Below are 18,535 nucleotides of genomic sequence, written 5' to 3' on the forward strand. Positions count from 1 at the left end.
TTTTGAGGGCAAAAGTGGGGGTGCAACTCAATATTAGGAAGGTGTGACACGTACCTTTATCATTTATTCTCAGAACAGGCCGTGGGTGTAAATTTATCTGAAAACCTTGAGAGTTTGAAAATAAGTAGAGCTTTTCACCCATTTGGGTCGCAACCACATACTGCCCCACATCCGTATTGACAGGATTTATGTTTCCATGACAACATATTTAAGTGACATCACAGCATTGAGCAGTTATAGAGGTTTTCTGAGTGGCTCAGCTCTCCAATCTTATAGAAGACCTCAGCACCGAACATCAGAGTGAACGAATCTGCTGAGCGAGATGCAGTCAGTGATAAAGCATTTTGATGGGCATGGATATCGTGGATATCGTGGAAATGGTGGAGGTCATGGGCATTGCCCTGGGAGTCATAGGATTAATACTTACCATCGTGATCTGTGCACTCCCCACCTGGATAGAGACAACCTTAATAGCAGCTAACTTTACCACCAAAGAGGTGTACTTGCGCGGCCTGTGGATGAGTTGTGTGACCCAAAGCACGGGACAGACACAGTGTAATGTGCACAACTTAAGGGGGTACAGGCCCCCCATTATGGAGTATGCCGGAGCCATGATCCTCACTGCCATCATCCTGGGAGTTCTGGGGGTCACGGTCTCCATGGTTGGAGCCAAGTGCACCAACTGCATCAAAGAACAAACGTCTCAGGCCAAGTTGATAATCATCTCTGGAATACTTTTCATGCTGGCCGGAATTCTCATCCTCATCCCTGTTTCCATGGTAGCCTGATCAATCAACAGTGACTACTCCAAGTGGATCGGAGGGAAGACTGAGCTAGGGGCCTCGCTGTACTTCGGCTGGGGGGCGGCTGCCCTGCTGCTGATTGGAGGTTTCATACTGTGCACCACTGTGGGAGTCTTTGGATGGATGATGGGAGTCATTGGATGGATGATGGGAATCTGTGGATGGGTAGTCTCCCTAGTGCCCTTTGCTATCTCTATATTGGGCCCATATAGGGACATATGGATGGATATACTGAAGATCACCTCCATCTCCACCATCCTGGGAGCTATAGGAGTGATGGGGTCCATCTTTGGGACCAAGTGCTGTAACTGCATCAAGAGTAACAGGACCAGGGTCAAGGCCAGGTTCATCGTTGGAATATTCTTCATCCTGGCTGGTACCCTGCAACTCACCACTGTCTTCTTGGCCTATTTCTTGACACAGAATATTTCAAAATACTGGTGGGAGGTTTTGTTCTTTTTTGCTGAATTCTGTAGATGGTCCGCCTCCATGCTCCTGATAGGAGGGACCATACTCTGCTGCAGCACCTTGAAGAGGAAGAACCCAGACTCAACAACGACTAAATCTGCCTCCCACTAATGTCTCTGTCCAGAAGCTGTACCTTCTTGTTATAAAAACCATAGGGGATCCAATAATTGTGATTCTATACGTAATTCTATGATGAAAAATGGCCTCTATCCTATCTTTTCAATGTTAGAATATCAGAAGGGACTAGATAGGTGTGAAAGCAACATCGTTATTATTCCACCTTCTCTTTAACATGTCAAAGGGGAGTTTATGACATATTGTGTTCAAATATTCAGTTAATTTAGACTGTGAGAAGTTGTTCCTGAGGAGACTACAATGAAGGGAAGTATTCTCACTGTTACCTCTCTGATATCCGATGCCCGTATAGATACTTCTCTTGATGTTTCTTTAAAATGGGATGAATTTAAGTGGAGAAAGAGTTGAATCAGAAGTTGATTGTTTAACTCTGTTAAAGATGTTCAAATAAAAAACGTATCTGACTGCAAAGCGTTTCCTGGTTGCTGCCGTGCATTTCCTGTTTATGTTCACAACGTTAACCACAAGCTACAGTCAGTGACTGGGACCTTCTGACTGAAACATATATCATAGTATAGAATTATTTCAAGCCATGTCCATGAAACTGTTATCATTAGTCTATTTAGTCTGTTGTATAATTCATTTCAGTCCATCAATCCAACCTTACAATTATTTATTACACACTCAAGGGTTTTTCAGCATGTAGTTTCAATCTAACTCTGAATGTCACTAGTATCTCCCTCAAGCGGGTCTCAACCACATACTGCCCCACATCTGAATGAATAGGTTGTTTTCATGACAACATATTTAAGTGACATCCCAGCAACACGTAGATGTCGTGGCCTTGTGACTAACCCAGATCTCCAGTTACAGTAGAATCAGAAGGCGAGAACATGTAGAAGATAATGTTATGTTGTTCTAGAACTTTGTTGGTAAAGACTGAAGCTCCTAGAGATATAGTATCTTCTCTAAAGTGTAATATCTCAGCTTTTCTGAAACCTCTTTGTTGAGTAACTCAGGGAGTCAGTATGGAAGGAGATGGTGGGCATCACCTTGGGAGTCATAGAATGAATCAGCTCTATAACGGCCTGTGCTTTGCCCATGTGGGTGATGCACACCAAGACTGCAAAGACTATTGGGTATGAACCGTGGATGGAATGTGATATCGATAACACAGGCCAGACGCAGTGTGAGGTCATGCCCCTGAACCTGCAGGCCGCCAGAGCCATGATCCTCACTGCCATCATCTTGGGGGTTTTGGGGGTCAAGGTCTACGTGGTCGGAACCAAGTTCACCAACTGCATCAAAGAATAAACTTCTCAGGCCAAGTTGATAATCATCTCTGGAATACTTTTCATCCTGGCCGGAATGTTCATCCTCATCCCTGTTTCCATGGTAGCCATTTCAATCATCAGTGATTCCTCCACTAGGATTGGAGGAAAGGCTGAGCTGGGGGCCTTGCTGTACTTCGGCTGGGGGCGGCCGCCCTGCTCCTGGGCATGGGCACAGGCAAGTGTTTTGGGTTACTTCGCTCAATTCAATAGGTGGTCTGCCTCCATGCTTCTGATAGGAGGGACCATACTCTGCTGCTGCATCTTCAAGAGGATCCAGACAGACTCAACAACGACTCAATCAACCTCTTGCTAACAGCTCTGTCTGCAAAAGGTCATAGAGGAGTTTATGTCATATTGTGGTTGGGACCATAGTCTGGTGCAGCTGCTGCTGCTACTGCTTTAAGAGAGACATTCCCAACTTAACAACTCACTTAAATTCCATCACTGGTATCTTATATGATCTTATGTTACCATATCACAGTGTTTCTCAATAGAAGTGCAGAGAATTAGTCTTCAAAAAGTCTTAGGGGAGCTTGTGCAATATTGCCATATTGCTTACTTCTGACAGGACAACAACAAAACAGTTGGGGTAGAAACAGGCTCACCAGTTCCTCACACACGGTAACGACCACACACTTCACCACATCTGTACAGGTTGTGTTTCCATGGCAGCAGATGACGTCAAGCGCCCTTGGGCTTCTGACTGGCCGGGCTCTCTAGTATCACAGAAGAACTCTGCAACAAACATCTGTGAGAAAAGAACGTTGAACAATCTGCTGTTTTAGAACTTTGCTTGCAAAGAATGAAGCTGTAGGCCTGTAGCATCCGGGATCTTCTCTGGAAATATAACATCTCCACTGTTCTGAAGTCTCTTTGTTGAGTCACATCCTTGTTCTTCCAGGAAGTGCATGTTGATGGGCATGGAGATCGTGGGCATCACTATGGGAGTAATGGGATGGATTGTCTCCATAGTGGCCTGTGCTTTGTTTACATCGGGATTGATGGACTTTCCACAGTACAGAGAGGTCAGACTAACTCAGATCATCACCTACTTCTCCATTATTCTAGGGTTGCTAGGGATGATACTCTCCATCTCAGCTACAGTGCACCAAATGTACCCAGAGAAATATGAATATGTCTAAAGTTGAAGTGATTATCTTTGGCGGAATATTCTTCATCCTGGCTGGTCTCATCCACCTGATCTTGATCTTCTTGGTTGCCCTTGACTTGCACTAAACTCGGACCATGAGAACTTCCTGCGGAGTAATAACCTGATGTTCTCAGCTGAATTTAATAGGTGGGCCTCTTCACTGCTTCTGATAGGAGGGACCATAGTCTGCTGCTGCTTCATGAGAAAAGCCTGAGTTGACAACTGACTCTGAAAATGCAACTCTTTTTAAATTGCAACTCTTGTGCTGTCTCCTGACTTCATTTGGTGGAACCTCGTGCTTCTTCCTACCCCGAGGTTGATTCTGAACAGGGCCAAGGTCTTATCATTGTCTAGGTAGTATGTACGTGGTCTGAGTTGATAACCAGATGTTAATGGGTCAAAAATATGATTCCATCATCGCCAATGTAAGCTAGGGTGGACTTAGCGATTTGGGAGCCCATTTCAAAATGCCTTTGAGGGGACCCCCTACCCCCCAAAATTGACATTTCCCCTATAAATGAACCGCTAAAATTATTCATGTGCATTAATTCTTTATTTTATTTCAGGCAATCATGAAATGTAAACACCCTATAAAGCTGTGGCTAACACATTTGGGTAAAAACAACTGTCAGAATCAGTCGGTAAGGGCCCCATGACAGCTGTGTGCAAGTTACTTGCTGTTTTCACACCCATCACTTCCTCTCTGTTTCTGTCCTGCCAACCCTAGGCCAAGTTTACACCTGACATCTCTTATCGAACGCAGACACCAGCCTGACCTATTTACCTTAAACGCTCAACTTCACATCTGCTTCATTAATTTCTAACTATGGTTTCCTGTAAAAGGGCAAAATAAATTGGTCTATCTGTTTACGCCAACTGACCTAGATTTAAACATAACTGTTTTTTCCCCATTTGGTCACAGCTGCAGACACAACTATGACTTCTTCCTAATATTTGGGTTCTTGGTCACCTCCCTGACCAAGGCCCTTCTCTCCTATTGCTCAGTTTGGCCGGGCAGCCAGCTCTAGGTAGAGTCTTGGTGGTTCAATCTTCTTCCATTTAAGAATGATGGAGGCCACTGTGTTCTAGGGGACCTTCAATGCTGCAGACCATTTTTGGTACCCTTCCACAGATCTGTGCCTCGACACAATCCTGTCTCACATTTACATGTTAGTCATTTATCAGACGCTCTTATCCAGAGCGACTTACAGTTAGTGAATGCATACATTTTTTTTTTCCTACCCCCTGTGGGAATCGAACCCACAACTCTGGCGTTGCAAACGCCATGCTCTATCAACTGAGCTACATCCCTGCCGGCCATTCCCTCCCCTACTCTGGACCAATTGCGCGCCGACCCATGGGTCTCCCAGTCATGGCCGGCTACAACAGAGCCTGGATTCGAACCAGGATCTCTAGTGGCACAGCCTTAGACCACTGCGCCTCTCGGAGCTCTAAGGACAATTCCTTCAACCTCATGGCTTGGTTTTTCCTCTGACATGCACTATCAGCTATGGGACCTTATATAGACAGGTGTTTGCCTTTCCAAATCATGTCGAATCAATTGAATTTACCACAGGTGGACTCCAATCAAGTTGTAGAAACACCTCAAGGATGATCAATGGGAACAGGATGCACCTGACTTCAATTTGGACTCTCGTAATAAAGGGTCTGAATACTTATGTAAATAAGGCAGAATTAAGTGTCAATTTCCCCCGTTTGATTTTCCAGATAGCCAATAGGCTCCTGCTGTAAATCTGCCTTAATAAGGAAAAACATGAAAACTGATTGTGTTATGGTGGTTGGCTTGAAAAAAATACAGACACCCGTTTAGTTGATGATTGGCAGTGAGTTCTTTTAATAAGATCAAGGCTGGAAAATAGGACCCCCCCTTCTGCTTAAGTTACCTCCCGTTCACAGATCTGATAGGAATGGATAGGTGAAAGCAATATGGCAGAATAGAGGGGGGGGGGTTGTCCATCAATCACACTCTAGGCACATCATGTAGATCTGAGATGCATAAAGTAGCTTCACCTTGCCATCTCATACAGGTATGGAATTACACGCACACATCTCTCTCTCTCTCTCTCTCTCTCTCTCTCTCTCTCTCTCTCTCTCTCTCTCTCTCTCTCTCTCTCTCTCTCTCTCTCTCTCTCTCTCTCTCTCTCTGACATAATATCTTTAAAACAACCCCTGCAGTGGTTTCATTCACCAGTCAGGTGTCTAGAGTCCTGGCACGCCAGGCTGTGAAGCAAACCCTAACCTCAGACATGCATGTGGCAGTATATGACTAAATAAGTACTGGTGCTGTTTGAATAAATTCATCTGGGCAGTTTATAAATGTGAATAAACGTATAAACCCACACACCTGTAGGCCAAGAGTCCAAAAACATGCTTTAATAATGATAACAGTGTGTTCAAGATTGAGTGGAATTCTGTTTTTACGATACTTGATTGTAGACTTTTATTTTTGGTCCTAGAGAAGGATTCTGCTACATTTGACTAAATGATTTGCACAGTAACTGACATCACATTTTACAGTAACTAGAAAAGTACATACTTTAGCCAACACACTCATACATTGACCCTTATATTTCACTTTGGTACCACAGTCGAGCATGACAGTAAAAGCAAGAAAACTCCATCAACAAATTCACACAAGAGAGAAACTTCATTAGGGCAAAGAATGTGGCAAAAGCTTCAGTAAAAACATTAAAACAGCACAGTGAACAACCTGGAGAGTTTCAACACCACCTCCCTTCAGTCCTCTCACCAGGCTGGCTGTCCATCCCGTCATCCCCTGGTGCTGGTCTGTGGTGGTCTGGTCTGTGGTGTGTCTAACCCTCTAGACGTAGGCCTTGCTGCTGCCAGCCACGGAGCTAGCATCCTTGGAATACTGGACATCGTGGTTCTCATCGCTGGGGGGACAGGAGCAGCAGAGTAGCGCCCCGCTCACGATCATCAGCCATGCGGAGCCCCAGCCGATGTAGAGTGAGGCTCCCAACTCCCTCCTCTGGGCCGCGACCAAAATGGGGTTGTAGAAGTCTCGGATGATGGTGATGGCCGACCAGGACACAGGGATAAGGATGAGGATACCGGCCAGGATCAAGAAGATTACGGAGATGATCATGACTTTAGCTTTGGAGGGTTCGTCCTCGATGCAGTTGGTGCACTTGGCTCCGACGATGGAGACCATCACCCCTAGAATCCCCAGGACAATGGCGATGACAGTCATGGCTCTGGCAGCCTGCAGATCCTGGGGCAAGGCCAGGAGGGAGTCGTAGACCTTACACTGCATCTGTCCCGTGCTCTGGGTCACACAGTTCATCCATAACCCTTCCCAGATGACCTGAGCGGTGACGATGTTGGCTCCAATGAAGTCTGTCACCTTCCACATGGGCAGAGCACAGATGATGATGCTTCCCAGCCAGCCGACGATCGCCAGGGCCGTGCCCAGCATCTGTAGCCCAGCCGACACCATCCTGATGGAGCCCTGGTAGAATGGACGGATTGAGCTTATGGAAGGAGAGATAGAGAGAGACAGGAGAGTATAGCCTGAACAGGGTAGATGTTGACAGTGAAAAACTGACCTCCTCTACGTATCTGACTTATAGGGTTTACTGTGAAAAAGTGACGGAATAGGGAGGAGTTTTTTCATCTCTCTCTCTCTCTCTCTCTCTCTCTCTCTCTCTCTCTCTCTCTCTCTCTCTCTCTCTCTCTCTCTCTCTCTCTCTCTCTCTCTCTCTCTCTCTCTCTCTCTCTCTCTCTCTCTCTCTCTCTCTCTCTCTCTCTCTCTCTCTCTCTTTCTCTCTCTCTCTCTCTCTCTGACCTAATATCTTTAAACCAACCCCTGCAGTGGTTTCATTCACCAGTCAGGTGTCTAGAGTCCTGGCAGGCTGTGAAGCAAACCCTAACATCAGACATGCATGTGGTAGTATATGACTAAGTAAGTACTGGTGCTGTTTGAATCGTTTCATCTGGGCAGTTTATAAATGTGAATAAACGTTTAAACCCAAACACCTGTAGGCCAAGGACCAGGTCAGACTGGTTCAGCTGTACAAAGGTGCTGTGGATCCCATTGAAGTACGAAGGCAGCATGCAGCGCTCCATACTCCATTACTTTAAAATCACTATCTAATTGCTGTTATGTTTTATATCTGTTGCCTTCGTACTTCAATGAAACTAGTTTATAAAATTGAACCTGCAACATGATTCAGTGTTTTTAAAAACATTCCTATTTGTAGTTTAAGAACATATAACAAAGCTACTTGTCCATGGCTGCAGACATGTCAGGCATTTCTATTAACCCTTTTATGACAACAGTGAACAGTTCTTTCTTTCTTTACATATCCTAGGGCTCTATTTTAAAAAAACACAATGGTAAATCTTAGCGAATGCATTGGGCAGGACAAAAAAAAGCCTTAACTGAGGAGGCTATGCTTGGTTTTTAATCAAATTAAATGAAAAACAAGGAATGTAATTATAAAAAACAACAACAACATTTCTAAATAGGATGGGGTCAGAAGCAAGATTTCATTAATCTAATTTCTCTCGTTCCATGGCATTCTGTGCACACCTAGGCCTAAATGTCTTTACGCATAACATTTACACTTCTATACAAAATACTAGGCTCCTGTCAATTATATTGTTGTCTATGTCCGAGACACATTGTCAAAACAATCTGCCATTAATATGGCATTATAGGAGGACTGAATAGTTTGGAGGAGCGGGTCTTTGGTAATCGGACGAGGGGCGCTCTTTGAAAATGGGGATGGATAGCCTACTTGAACAAGCGAAATTAAGTATGCAGGTATGTGAATTGTGAATCATGAAAAAGCATGAGGGCAAAAAAACTCCCAAATATTTCAAGGCACTCTCAGCAGACCATTTAAAACCCCTTCATTCATAGGTTACTTGGCTAATGTATGGCCAGGATGAAAATATGTACCTATAAGAAGCTGCTAAACCAGCTTTGATTAATTAAGGGGAGGGTAGGCTATGCTTGGTTTTTAATCAAATTAAATGAAATGGGGGGAAACCAATAGTTTTTGATGTTTCTAAATACGAGATCAACTGGCACAAATGGCACATCTCTCCTTCCATGGGCACTGTTCTTCATTGCTGGATAGGCTGCGCTTCCGCTCTCAAATTCAAATGCCATTATCACCTGCTTTACATGAAGACCTGCTTTTTGGTGGGTCTTAAAACTTCTTAAAGGTGGACTGGTAATTTGTAATCTCATATTCATTATCTCCAGCACCATACCAGTGTCTTCATATACATTGAGTATACAAAATCTTGTAGAGTCCAAGCCCATTGAATTGAGGCTGTTTTGAGGGCAAAAGGGGGGGTGCAACTCAATATTAGGAAGGTGTTCCTAATGTCTGATATACTCAGACTCCATTTGGGTCGCAACAACACACTGCCCCACATCCGTATTGATAGGATTTATGTTTCCATGACAACATATTTAAGTGACATAACAGCATTGAGCAGTTATAGAGGTCTTCTGATTGGCTGTGGGCATTGCCCTGGGAGTCATAGGATTAATACTTACCATCGTGATCTGTGCACTCCCCACCTGGATAGAGACAACCTTCATAGCAGCTAACTTTACCACCACAAAGGTGAACTTGCGCAGCCTGTGGATGAATTGTTTGACCCAAAGCACGGGACAGACACATTGTAAGATGGACAACTTCTCGGGGAATTGGACCCCCGTTATGGAGTACGCCGGAGCCATGATCCTCACTGCTATCATCCTGGGGGTTCTGGGGGTCACGGTCTCCATGGTTGGAGCCAAGTGCACCAACTGCATCAAAGAAGAAACGTCTCAGGCCAAGTTGATAATTATCTCTGGAATACTTTTCATCCTGGCCGGAATTCTCATCTTCATCCCTGTTTCCATGGTAGCCAGATCAATCATCAGTTACTCCTCCAAGTGGATCGGAGGGAAGACTGAACTGGGGGCCTCGCTGTACTTCGGCTGGGGGGCGGCCGCCCTGCTCCTGATTGGAGGTTTCATACTGTGTATCACTGTGGGAGTCTTTGGATGGATGATGGGAATCTGTGAATGGGGAGTCTCTCTAGTGCCCTGTTTTATCACTTGATTGTGGCACCTATAGGGATGTACGGATGGATATGCTGAAGATCACCTCCATCTCCACCATCATGGGAGCTCTAGGAGTGATGGGGTCCATCTTTGGGACCAAGTGCTGTAACTGCATCAAGAGTAACAGGACCAGGGTCAAGGCCAGGTTCATCGTTGGAATATTCTTCATCCTGGCAGGTATCCTGCAGCTCACCACTATCTTCTTTTTCTATTAATTGACACAGAATATTCCAGAATACCGGTGGAAGGTCTTGTTATTTTCCACTGAATTCTGTAGATGGTCCGCCTCTATGCTTGTCACGGTTTCGGCCGAGGCTGCCTCTCTCCCTTGTTCGGGCAGGCTTCGGCGTTCGTCGTCTCCGGAATTCTAGCTGCCACCGATAGATGTTTCATGTTCGTTTGCTTTTGTCTGTTTGTTTCCACACCTGTTTCTGTTTTACGTAATTAGTGTCCTATAAGTTTCTCGTTGTGTTTGTCTAGTGTTGTGTATGATTGTTTCCGTCAGTGTTGTGTTTTGCTCGGTTGAGCGTATTTTCTCCACTGCGCTGGAGCTCAGTTGCACTTGTGTGTGCACCATTTCGTTTTGTCGCACCTGTTAGTGCGCATTTGCCTTTTCGCCTTCGTGCGTGGTTTTGCTGTCGGGCTTAGTTGTCCTGTTGCCTGTGTTGGGCCAGTAATACAGCGTTTGGAACATTCAGTCTGCGTCCTGCATTTGATTCTTACACTACACCTACAACACGCCCTGACAGAATCATACACCTACAATGGAATCAGCAGGAGCCGAAGCAGCCCAGACGAGACTGGAAGCCCAGGTTCGGGACCAGCAAGAGCAGCTCCTGCAGATGGGGAATGCCCTGCAGGAGGTAATTACCACACTCCGAGGCTGGGGTGCGCCTCCACCGCCGACCGCCCTGCCAGCACCATCGGCCAGCCCGCCCATTCCAGCGCCGGAACCTCGAGGAGTCCGACTATCTCTCCCGAGGGCCTACGACGGGACCGCGGCTGGGTGTCAGGGATTCCTGCTCCAGGTAGAGCTATACCTGGCCACAGTGCACCCGGCACCTTCAGGGCGTGAGAGCGTGTCCGCCCTGATCTCCTGCCTGGCCGGAAAAGCGTTGGAGTGGGCCACGCGGAGTGGAGGAAGATCGACGCCACGACGATTACGTACACCGAGTTCTCCCGCCGCTTCAGGGCGGTGTTTGACCATCCCCGGAGGGGAAGCGCGGGGGAGCGTCTGGTCTTCCTCCGGCAGGGGAGGAGAAGTGCCCAGGAATTCGCGCTCGAATTCCGTACTCTAGCGGCAGATGCAGGGTGGAATGATCGGGCCCTCATCGATCTATACCGATGCAGCCTACGAGAGGACGTCCGTCGGGAGCTGGCGTGTAGGGACACCAGTCTCACTTTCGACCAACTGGTTGATATGTCCATCAGGCTGGATAACCTGCTGGCTACCCGCGGACGTCCTGCGGAGGGTCCGTCCATTCCACCCTCCAGCGCCTCCGAGCCTTGTCCTATGGAGCTCGGGGGCGCTGGCGCTAGAGAGAGGAGGAGTCGGCAGGCTAGGGGGTCCATCCACTGCACCAACTGTGGTCGGGGAGGACACACCGTGGCTAGGTGCTGGGGATGGCCTCCTAGGGGAGATGACGACAGGTCCCGCACTGGGGGATTCCCTCCAGGTGAGTAGGCGCCCCCACTCACCCAGAGCTCTCTGTTGCCCATTTTTGTATGCCTGTACGTTTTCCACAGGTAGCACCTCATTCCCAGCATAAGGCGCTGGTAGATTCAGGCGCGGCTGGGAATTTTATTGATAAAAAGTTTTGTTTAGCGTTAGGGATTCCCCTCATTCCGGTTGATGTTCCTTTTCCCGTTCACGCCTAGATAGTCGTCCGTTGGGTACGGGCTTAATCAGGAGGTCACGGCGCCACTTAGGATGTGTGCGCAGGGGGATCATCAGGAGATGATTCAGCTGTTCCTGATTGACTCTCCTGCGTATCCGGTGGTGCTGGGCATGCCCTGGTTGAGTACCCATAACCCAGTGATTTCGTGGCAGGAGAGGGCTCTGATGGAGTGGTCTGCTCAGTGTGTGGGTAGATGTTTGGGCGTTTTCCGTAGGGGGCTACCTCGGTGGAGAGTCCAAACCAGGTGCCCGCATTGCACGTTCCACCTGAGTATGGGGATTTGGCTATTGCGTTTAGTAAGGCGAGGGCGAGCGGTTGCCACCCCATAGGCAGGGGGATTGTGCGATAAACCTCCAGGCAGGAGCTGCGCTCCCACGGAGCCATGTGTATCCTCTGTCTCAGGAGGAGAAGAAAGCTATGGAGATTTACATAGACGAATCGCTGAGACAAGGATACATACGGCCGTCCACTTCCCCGCGTCCTCGAGTTTCTTTTTCGTGAAGAAAAAGGATGGTGGTTTGCGCCCATGCATCGATTACCGTGGTCTCAATCAGATTACGGTGAAGTATAGTTATCCACTCCCGCTGATTGCGACCATGACTGAGTCGTTGCATGGGGCGCGTTTCTTCACGAAACTAGATCTCAGGAGCGCGTACAACTTGGTGCGCATCAGGGAGGGTGATGAATGGAAAACAGCCTTTAGTACCACCTCGGGCCATTACGAGTATCTGGTCATGCCATACGGGTTGATGAACGCTCCATCAGTTTTCCAATCATTTGTGGATGAGATCTTCAGGGACATGCAGGGGCAGGGGGGTGGTGGTGTACATTGATGACATTCTCGTGTACTCACCTACCCGTGTCGAGCATGTGGCCCTGGTGCGCAGGGTGTTGCGGAGGCTGGTGGAGCACGACCTGTATGTGAAGGCAGAGAAGTGTCTGTTTTTCCAGGAGACGGTCTCCTTTTTGGGTTATCAGTTGTCTGCGTCAGGGGTGAAGATGGAGGTAGACCGGGTGTCGGCCGTGCGTAATTGGCAAACACCAACCACTGTGAAGGAGGTGCAGCAGTTTTTGGGGTTTGCAAATTACTACAGGAGGTTTATCCGGGGTTTTGGACAGGTGGCAGCTCCCATCACGTCTCTGTTGAAGGGGGGTCCGGTGCGTCTGCAGTGGTCGGCCGAGGCGGACAGGGCGTTTGGGAGGCTGAAGGACCTGTTTACCTCGGCCCCGGTGCTGGCGCATCCGGATCCCTCTTTGCCGTTCCAAGTAGAGGTGGACGCGTCGGAGGCCGGTTTAGGAGCCGTGCTTTCACAACGATCTGGCGCGCCACCTAAACTCCGCCCCTGTGCTTTTTATTCTAAGAAGCTCAGTCCGGCGGAGCGGAACTATGACGTAGGGGACAGGGAGCTGTTAGCCGTGGTACAGGCTCTAAAGGTGTGGAGGCACTGGCTTGAGGGGGCTCAACACCCTTTCCTCATTTTGACGGACCACCGTAACCTGGAGTACATCCGGGCGGCGAGGAGGCTGAACCCTCGCCAGGCAAGATGGAGTATGTTCTTGACCAGGTTTACTTTTAAGATCACGTACATCCCTGGGTCACAGAATGGCAAGGCAGATGCGCTGTCTCGGCGGTATGACGCGGAGGAGAGGTCCGTGGAGCCCACTCCCATACTGCCTGCGTCGTGTCTGGTGGCACCGGTAGTGTGGGAGGTCGATGCTGAACTCGAGCGAAGCGTGCACCGACCCTAGTCCACCACAGTGCCCGGAGGGTCGGAATTACGTTCCGCTCGAGGTTCGGGATCGATTGATCTATTGGGCTCACACGTCACCCTCCTCTGGACATCCGGGTATCGGCCGGACAGTGCACTGTCTTAGTGCCAAGTACTGGTGGCCCACGTTGGCTAGGGATGTGAGGGTTTATGTTTCCTCCTGCTCGGTGTGCGCCCAGTGTAAGGCGCCTAGACATCTACCTAGGGGTAGTTGCTACCCCTGCCCGTTCCACAACGGCCATGGTCCCACCTCTCAGTGGACTTTATAACAGACCTTCCCCTCTCCCAAGGGAATACTACCATCCTGGTCGTTGTGGACCGGTTCTCTAGGCCTGTCGTTTGCTCCCCATGCCGGGTCTTCCCTACGGCCCTGCAAACTGCCGAGGCACTGTTTACCCATGTGTTCCGGCACTACGGGTACCCGAGGACATTGTGGCTGATCGGGGGTCCCCAATTCACCTCCAGAGTCTGGAGAGCCTTTATGGAGCGGTTGGGGGTCTCGGTGAGCCTCACCTCGGGTTACCACCCGGAGAGCAATGGGCAGGTGGAACGCGTAAACCAGGATGTGGGTAGGTTTCTCAGAACATACTGCCAGGACCGTCCGGAGGAGTGGTCAAGGTACGTTCCCTGGGCCGAGATGGCCCAGAATTCCCTACGCCATTCCTCCACTAACCTAACTCCATTTCAATGTGTGTTAGGTTACCAGCCGGTTCTGGCACCCTGGCAGCAGAGCCAGATCGAGGCTCCTGCGGTGGATGAGTGGGCACGGCGCTCGGAGGAGACTTGGAACGCTGCACACGTCCACCTGCAGCGGGCCCTCCGACGTCAGAAGGCGAGCGCTGATCTCCACCGCAGTGAGGCACCGGTGTACGCACCTGGTGATCGAGTCTGGCTCTCTACCAGAAACCTGCCCCTCCGCCTGCCCTGTCGGAAACTGGATCGGCGGTTTGTAGGGCCATTTAAAGTCCTGAGAAGGTTGAACGAGGTATGTTATAGATTACAGCTACCTGTGGAGTATAAGTGTATTAACCCCTGCGTTCCATGTGTCCCTTCTCAGGCCGGTGGTACGGGCCCACTCCAAGAAGATGAGATCTTGGAGACTCCTCCGCCCCGTTGGACATCGAGGGGCACCCGGCGTACTCCGTGAGATCCATCTTGGATTCGAGACGTCGGATGGGGGTCTCCAGTATCTGGTGGAGTGGGAGGGGTACGGTCCGGAGGAGCGGTGCTGGGTGCCGAGGGAGAGACGTGTTGGACCCGTCGCTCTGACGGAGTTCCATCGAGGCATCCGACGCGCCCTGCGCCGCGTCCCCCTGGTCGTCCCCGAGGCCGGAGTCGGCGCACGTCTGGAGCCGCGCGTCAAGGGGGGTACTGTCACGGTTTCGGCCGAGGCTGCCTCTCTCCCTTGTTCGGGCAGGCTTCGGCGTTCGTGCGTCTCGGAATTCTAGCTGCCACCGATAGATGTTTCATGTTCGTTGCTTTTGTCTGTTTGTTTCCACACCTGTTTCTGTTTTACGTAATTAGTGTCCTATAAGTTTCTCGTTGTGTTTGTCTAGTGTTGTGTATGATTGTTTCCGTCAGTGTTGTGTTTTGCTCGGTTGAGCGTATTTTCTCCACTGCGCTGGAGCTCAGTTGCACTTGTGTGTGCACCATTTCGTTTTGTCGCACCTGTTAGTGCGCATTTGCCTTTTCGCCTTCGTGCGTGGTTTTGCTGTCGGGCTTAGTTGTCCTGTTGCCTGTGTTGGGCCAGTAATACAGCGTTTGGAACATTCAGTCTGCGTCCTGCATTTGATTCTTACACTACACCTACAACACGCCCTGACAATGCTCCTGATAGGAGGGACCATACTCTGCTGCAGCACCTTGAAGAGGAAGAACCCAGACTCGACAACGACTAAATCAACCTCCCACTAATGTCTCTGTCCAGAAGCTGTACGTTCTTGTAATAAAACCATAGGGATCCAATAATTGTGATTCTATACGTAATTCTATGAGGAAAAATTGCCTCTATCCTATCTGTTCAATGTTAGAATATCGGAAGGGACTAGATAGGTGTCAAAGCAACATAGTTATTGTTCCACCTTCTCTTTAACAGGTCAAAGGGGAGTTTATGACATATTGTGTTCAAATATTCAGTTAATTTAGACTGTGAGGAGAAGTTCCTGAGGAGACTACAATGAAGGGACATATTCTCACTGTTACCTCTCTGATTTCGTATATCCGAATTGATACTTCTCTTTATGTTTCTTTAAAATGGGTTGAATTTAACTAGAGAAAGAATTGAATCAGAAGTTGATTGTTTAACTCTGTTAAAGATGTTCAAATAAAAAACGTATCTGACTGCAAAGCGTTTCCTGGTTGTTTCCGTGCATTTCCTGTTTATGTTCACCACGTTAACCACAAGCTACAGTCAGTGAGTGGGACTTTCTGACTGAAACATATATCATAGTGTAGAATTATTTCAAGCCATGTCCATGAAACGTATCATCAGTCTATTTAGTCTATTGTATAGTTCATTTCAGTCCATCAATCCAACCTTACAATGATTTATTTCACACTCAAGGGTTTTTCAGCATGTAGTTTCAATCTAACTCTGAATGTCACCAGTATCTCCCTCAAGTGGGTCTCAACCACATACTGCCCAACATCTGAATGAATAGGTTGTTTTCATGACAACATATTTAAGTGACATCCCAGCATCACGTAGATGTAGTGGCCTTGTGACTAACCCAGATCTCCAGTTACAGTAGAATCAGAAGGTGAGAACATGTGGAAGATAATGTTATGTTGTTCTAGAACTTTGTTGGTAAATCCTGGGGGTTTTGGGGGTCAAGGTGTACGTGGTCGGAACCAAGTGCACCAACTGCATCAAAGAAGAAACGTCTCAGGCCAAGTGGATAATTATCTCTGGAATACTTTTCATCCTGGCCGGAATTCTCATCCTCATCCCTGTTTCCATGGTAGCCAGATCAATCATCAGTGACTCCTCCACTAGGATCGGAGGGAAGACTGAGCTGGGGGCCTCGCTGTAGTTAGGCTGGGGCTCCCAAGTGGGTGGGCCTATGCCCTCCCAGGCCCACCCTTGGCTGCGCCCCTGCCCAGTCATGTGAAATCCATAGATTAGGGCCTAATTCATGTATTTAAATTTACTGATTTCCTTATATGAACTGTAACTCAGCTAAATCTTTGAAATTGTCGCATGTTCCGTTCATATTTTTGTTCAGTATATTTCATAAGATCCCTGGGTGACCCTACTGCAATAAAGGAGCTGTAAACAAAAATACAACACTGTATGCCGTTCATCCCTGACTTTTTCATTTCTATTGAAAATGACTTTGCTAACAAAACCAGAACAAAACGATGTCCTTGTAATTCCTCACTACTCAGACACAGACACCAATAAGGAACTAGGTAGAAACGGGGAGTCTGGGGAGGTGAACCCAACGTCAGAATTACCATCAAATATGAGGAAGAACTCATAGTTATGTCTGCAGCTGTGACCAAATGGGGAAAAAACTGTTAGGTTTAAATCTAAATCAATTGGTATTATTAGATAGACCCATTTCTGTTGCCCTTTTACAGGAAACCATAGTTATAAATGAATGAAGCAGACGTGAAGTTGAGCATTTATGGTAAATAGTTCAGGCTGGTGTCTGCGTTCGATAAGAGATGTCAGGTGTAAACTTGGCCTCGGGTTGGCAGGACAGACACGGAGAGGATGTGAAGCGTGTGAAAACAACAAGTAACTTGCACACAGCTGTCATGGGGCCCTTACCGACTGATTCTGACTGTTGTTTTTACCCAAATGTGTTAGCCAAAGCTTTATAGGGTGTTTATATTCCATAATTGCCTGAAATAAAATAAATAAACATATATGAAAGATGTATTTTTAATTGTGGGACGATGATAATTATAGCAGTTAATTTACAGTGGAAATGTCTGTTTGGGTGGTAGGGGGTCCCAAATCGCCCACTGGGGAGCCAGGCCCAGCCAAACAGAATTAGTTTTTCCCCCAAAAAGGGCTTCATTATAGACAGAAATACTCCTCAGCACCCCTCCCTCCCTCCTCTGCCGATCCCGCAGCTGAAGAAGCCGGATGTGGAGGTCCTGGGCTGGCGTGATTACACGTGGTCTGCTGTTGTGAGGCCGGTTGGACGTACTGCCAAATTCTCTAAAAAGAAGTTGGAGGCGGATTATGGTAGAGAAATGAACATTTAATTATCTGGAAACAGCTCTGGTTTACATTCCTGCAGTCAGCATTCCAATTGCATACTCCCTCAAAACTTGAGACATATGTGGCATTGTGTGCAAAACTTCATATTTTAGAGTGGCCTTTTATTGTCCCCAGCACAAGGTGCACCTGTGTAATGATCTTGCTGTTTAATCAGCTCCTTGATATGCCACACCTGTCAGGTGGATGGATTGTCTTGGCAAAGGAAAAATGCTCACTAACAGGGATGTAAACAAATGTGTGCACAGAATTTGAGAGAAATAAGCTTTTTGTATGTATGGAACATTTCTGGGATCTTTTATTTCAGCTCATGAAACATGGGACCAACACTTTACATGTTGTGTTTATATTTTTGTTCAGTGTAGTTAGTGTTGGTGTGTGTTGGGTCTTGCCTACCGCTAGGTCGTCAGTCTCAGCTGCTAGCCCCCCTCAACCTGCTAGGAGGCAGATCACCCGGGAGAGGCCCCGTCATTTACCCAATAAACCCATCTGTAGTCCTTCCGTTCTCGTGGTGGGTTCATCCATGGTCCGAAACGTTTCAATCCGGGAAGCTGAGACTTTCTGCTACCCTGGCGCTAGGATCCCTGCCCTAAGTTCCATGCTACCGCTACTTATTAGCAAGCACTCCGCCGCTTCAACTGTCATTGTCCATGTTGGGTCAAATGACATTAAACTCCAGCAGTCAGAGAAATTGAGAG

General features: G+C 47.9%; 2 protein-coding genes and 1 pseudogene across 2 annotated transcripts; 2 read left to right on the top strand and 1 right to left on the bottom strand.

Moving 5' to 3' along the window:
- The first annotated feature begins 353 nt into the window (after positions 1 to 353).
- On the top strand, positions 354 to 2,660 carry LOC121541342 (annotated as a pseudogene).
- Positions 2,661 to 6,511: 3,851 nt separating this feature from the next.
- Positions 6,512 to 7,328, bottom strand: LOC121541983 (claudin-4-like). Its single transcript, XM_041851401.1, has one exon. The coding sequence runs from the start codon at positions 7,306 to 7,308 to the stop codon at positions 6,673 to 6,675; it is 636 nt and encodes a 211-aa protein (XP_041707335.1). The 5' UTR covers positions 7,309 to 7,328; the 3' UTR covers positions 6,512 to 6,672.
- A 2,012-nt stretch (positions 7,329 to 9,340) lies between these two features.
- Positions 9,341 to 10,154, top strand: LOC121541343 (claudin-4-like; the record flags this gene model as incomplete). The annotated part of the gene is made up of 2 exons (XM_041850320.2): positions 9,341 to 9,855; positions 9,953 to 10,154. Coding segments are annotated over 2 exons (717 nt in total), but the record flags the coding sequence as incomplete, so codon positions are not given.
- Positions 10,155 to 18,535: the final 8,381 nt, after the last annotated feature.

Source organism: Coregonus clupeaformis, chromosome 27 (genome assembly GCF_020615455.1).
Source record: "Coregonus clupeaformis isolate EN_2021a chromosome 27, ASM2061545v1, whole genome shotgun sequence".
NCBI classification, from domain to species: Eukaryota; Metazoa; Chordata; class Actinopteri; order Salmoniformes; family Salmonidae; genus Coregonus; species Coregonus clupeaformis.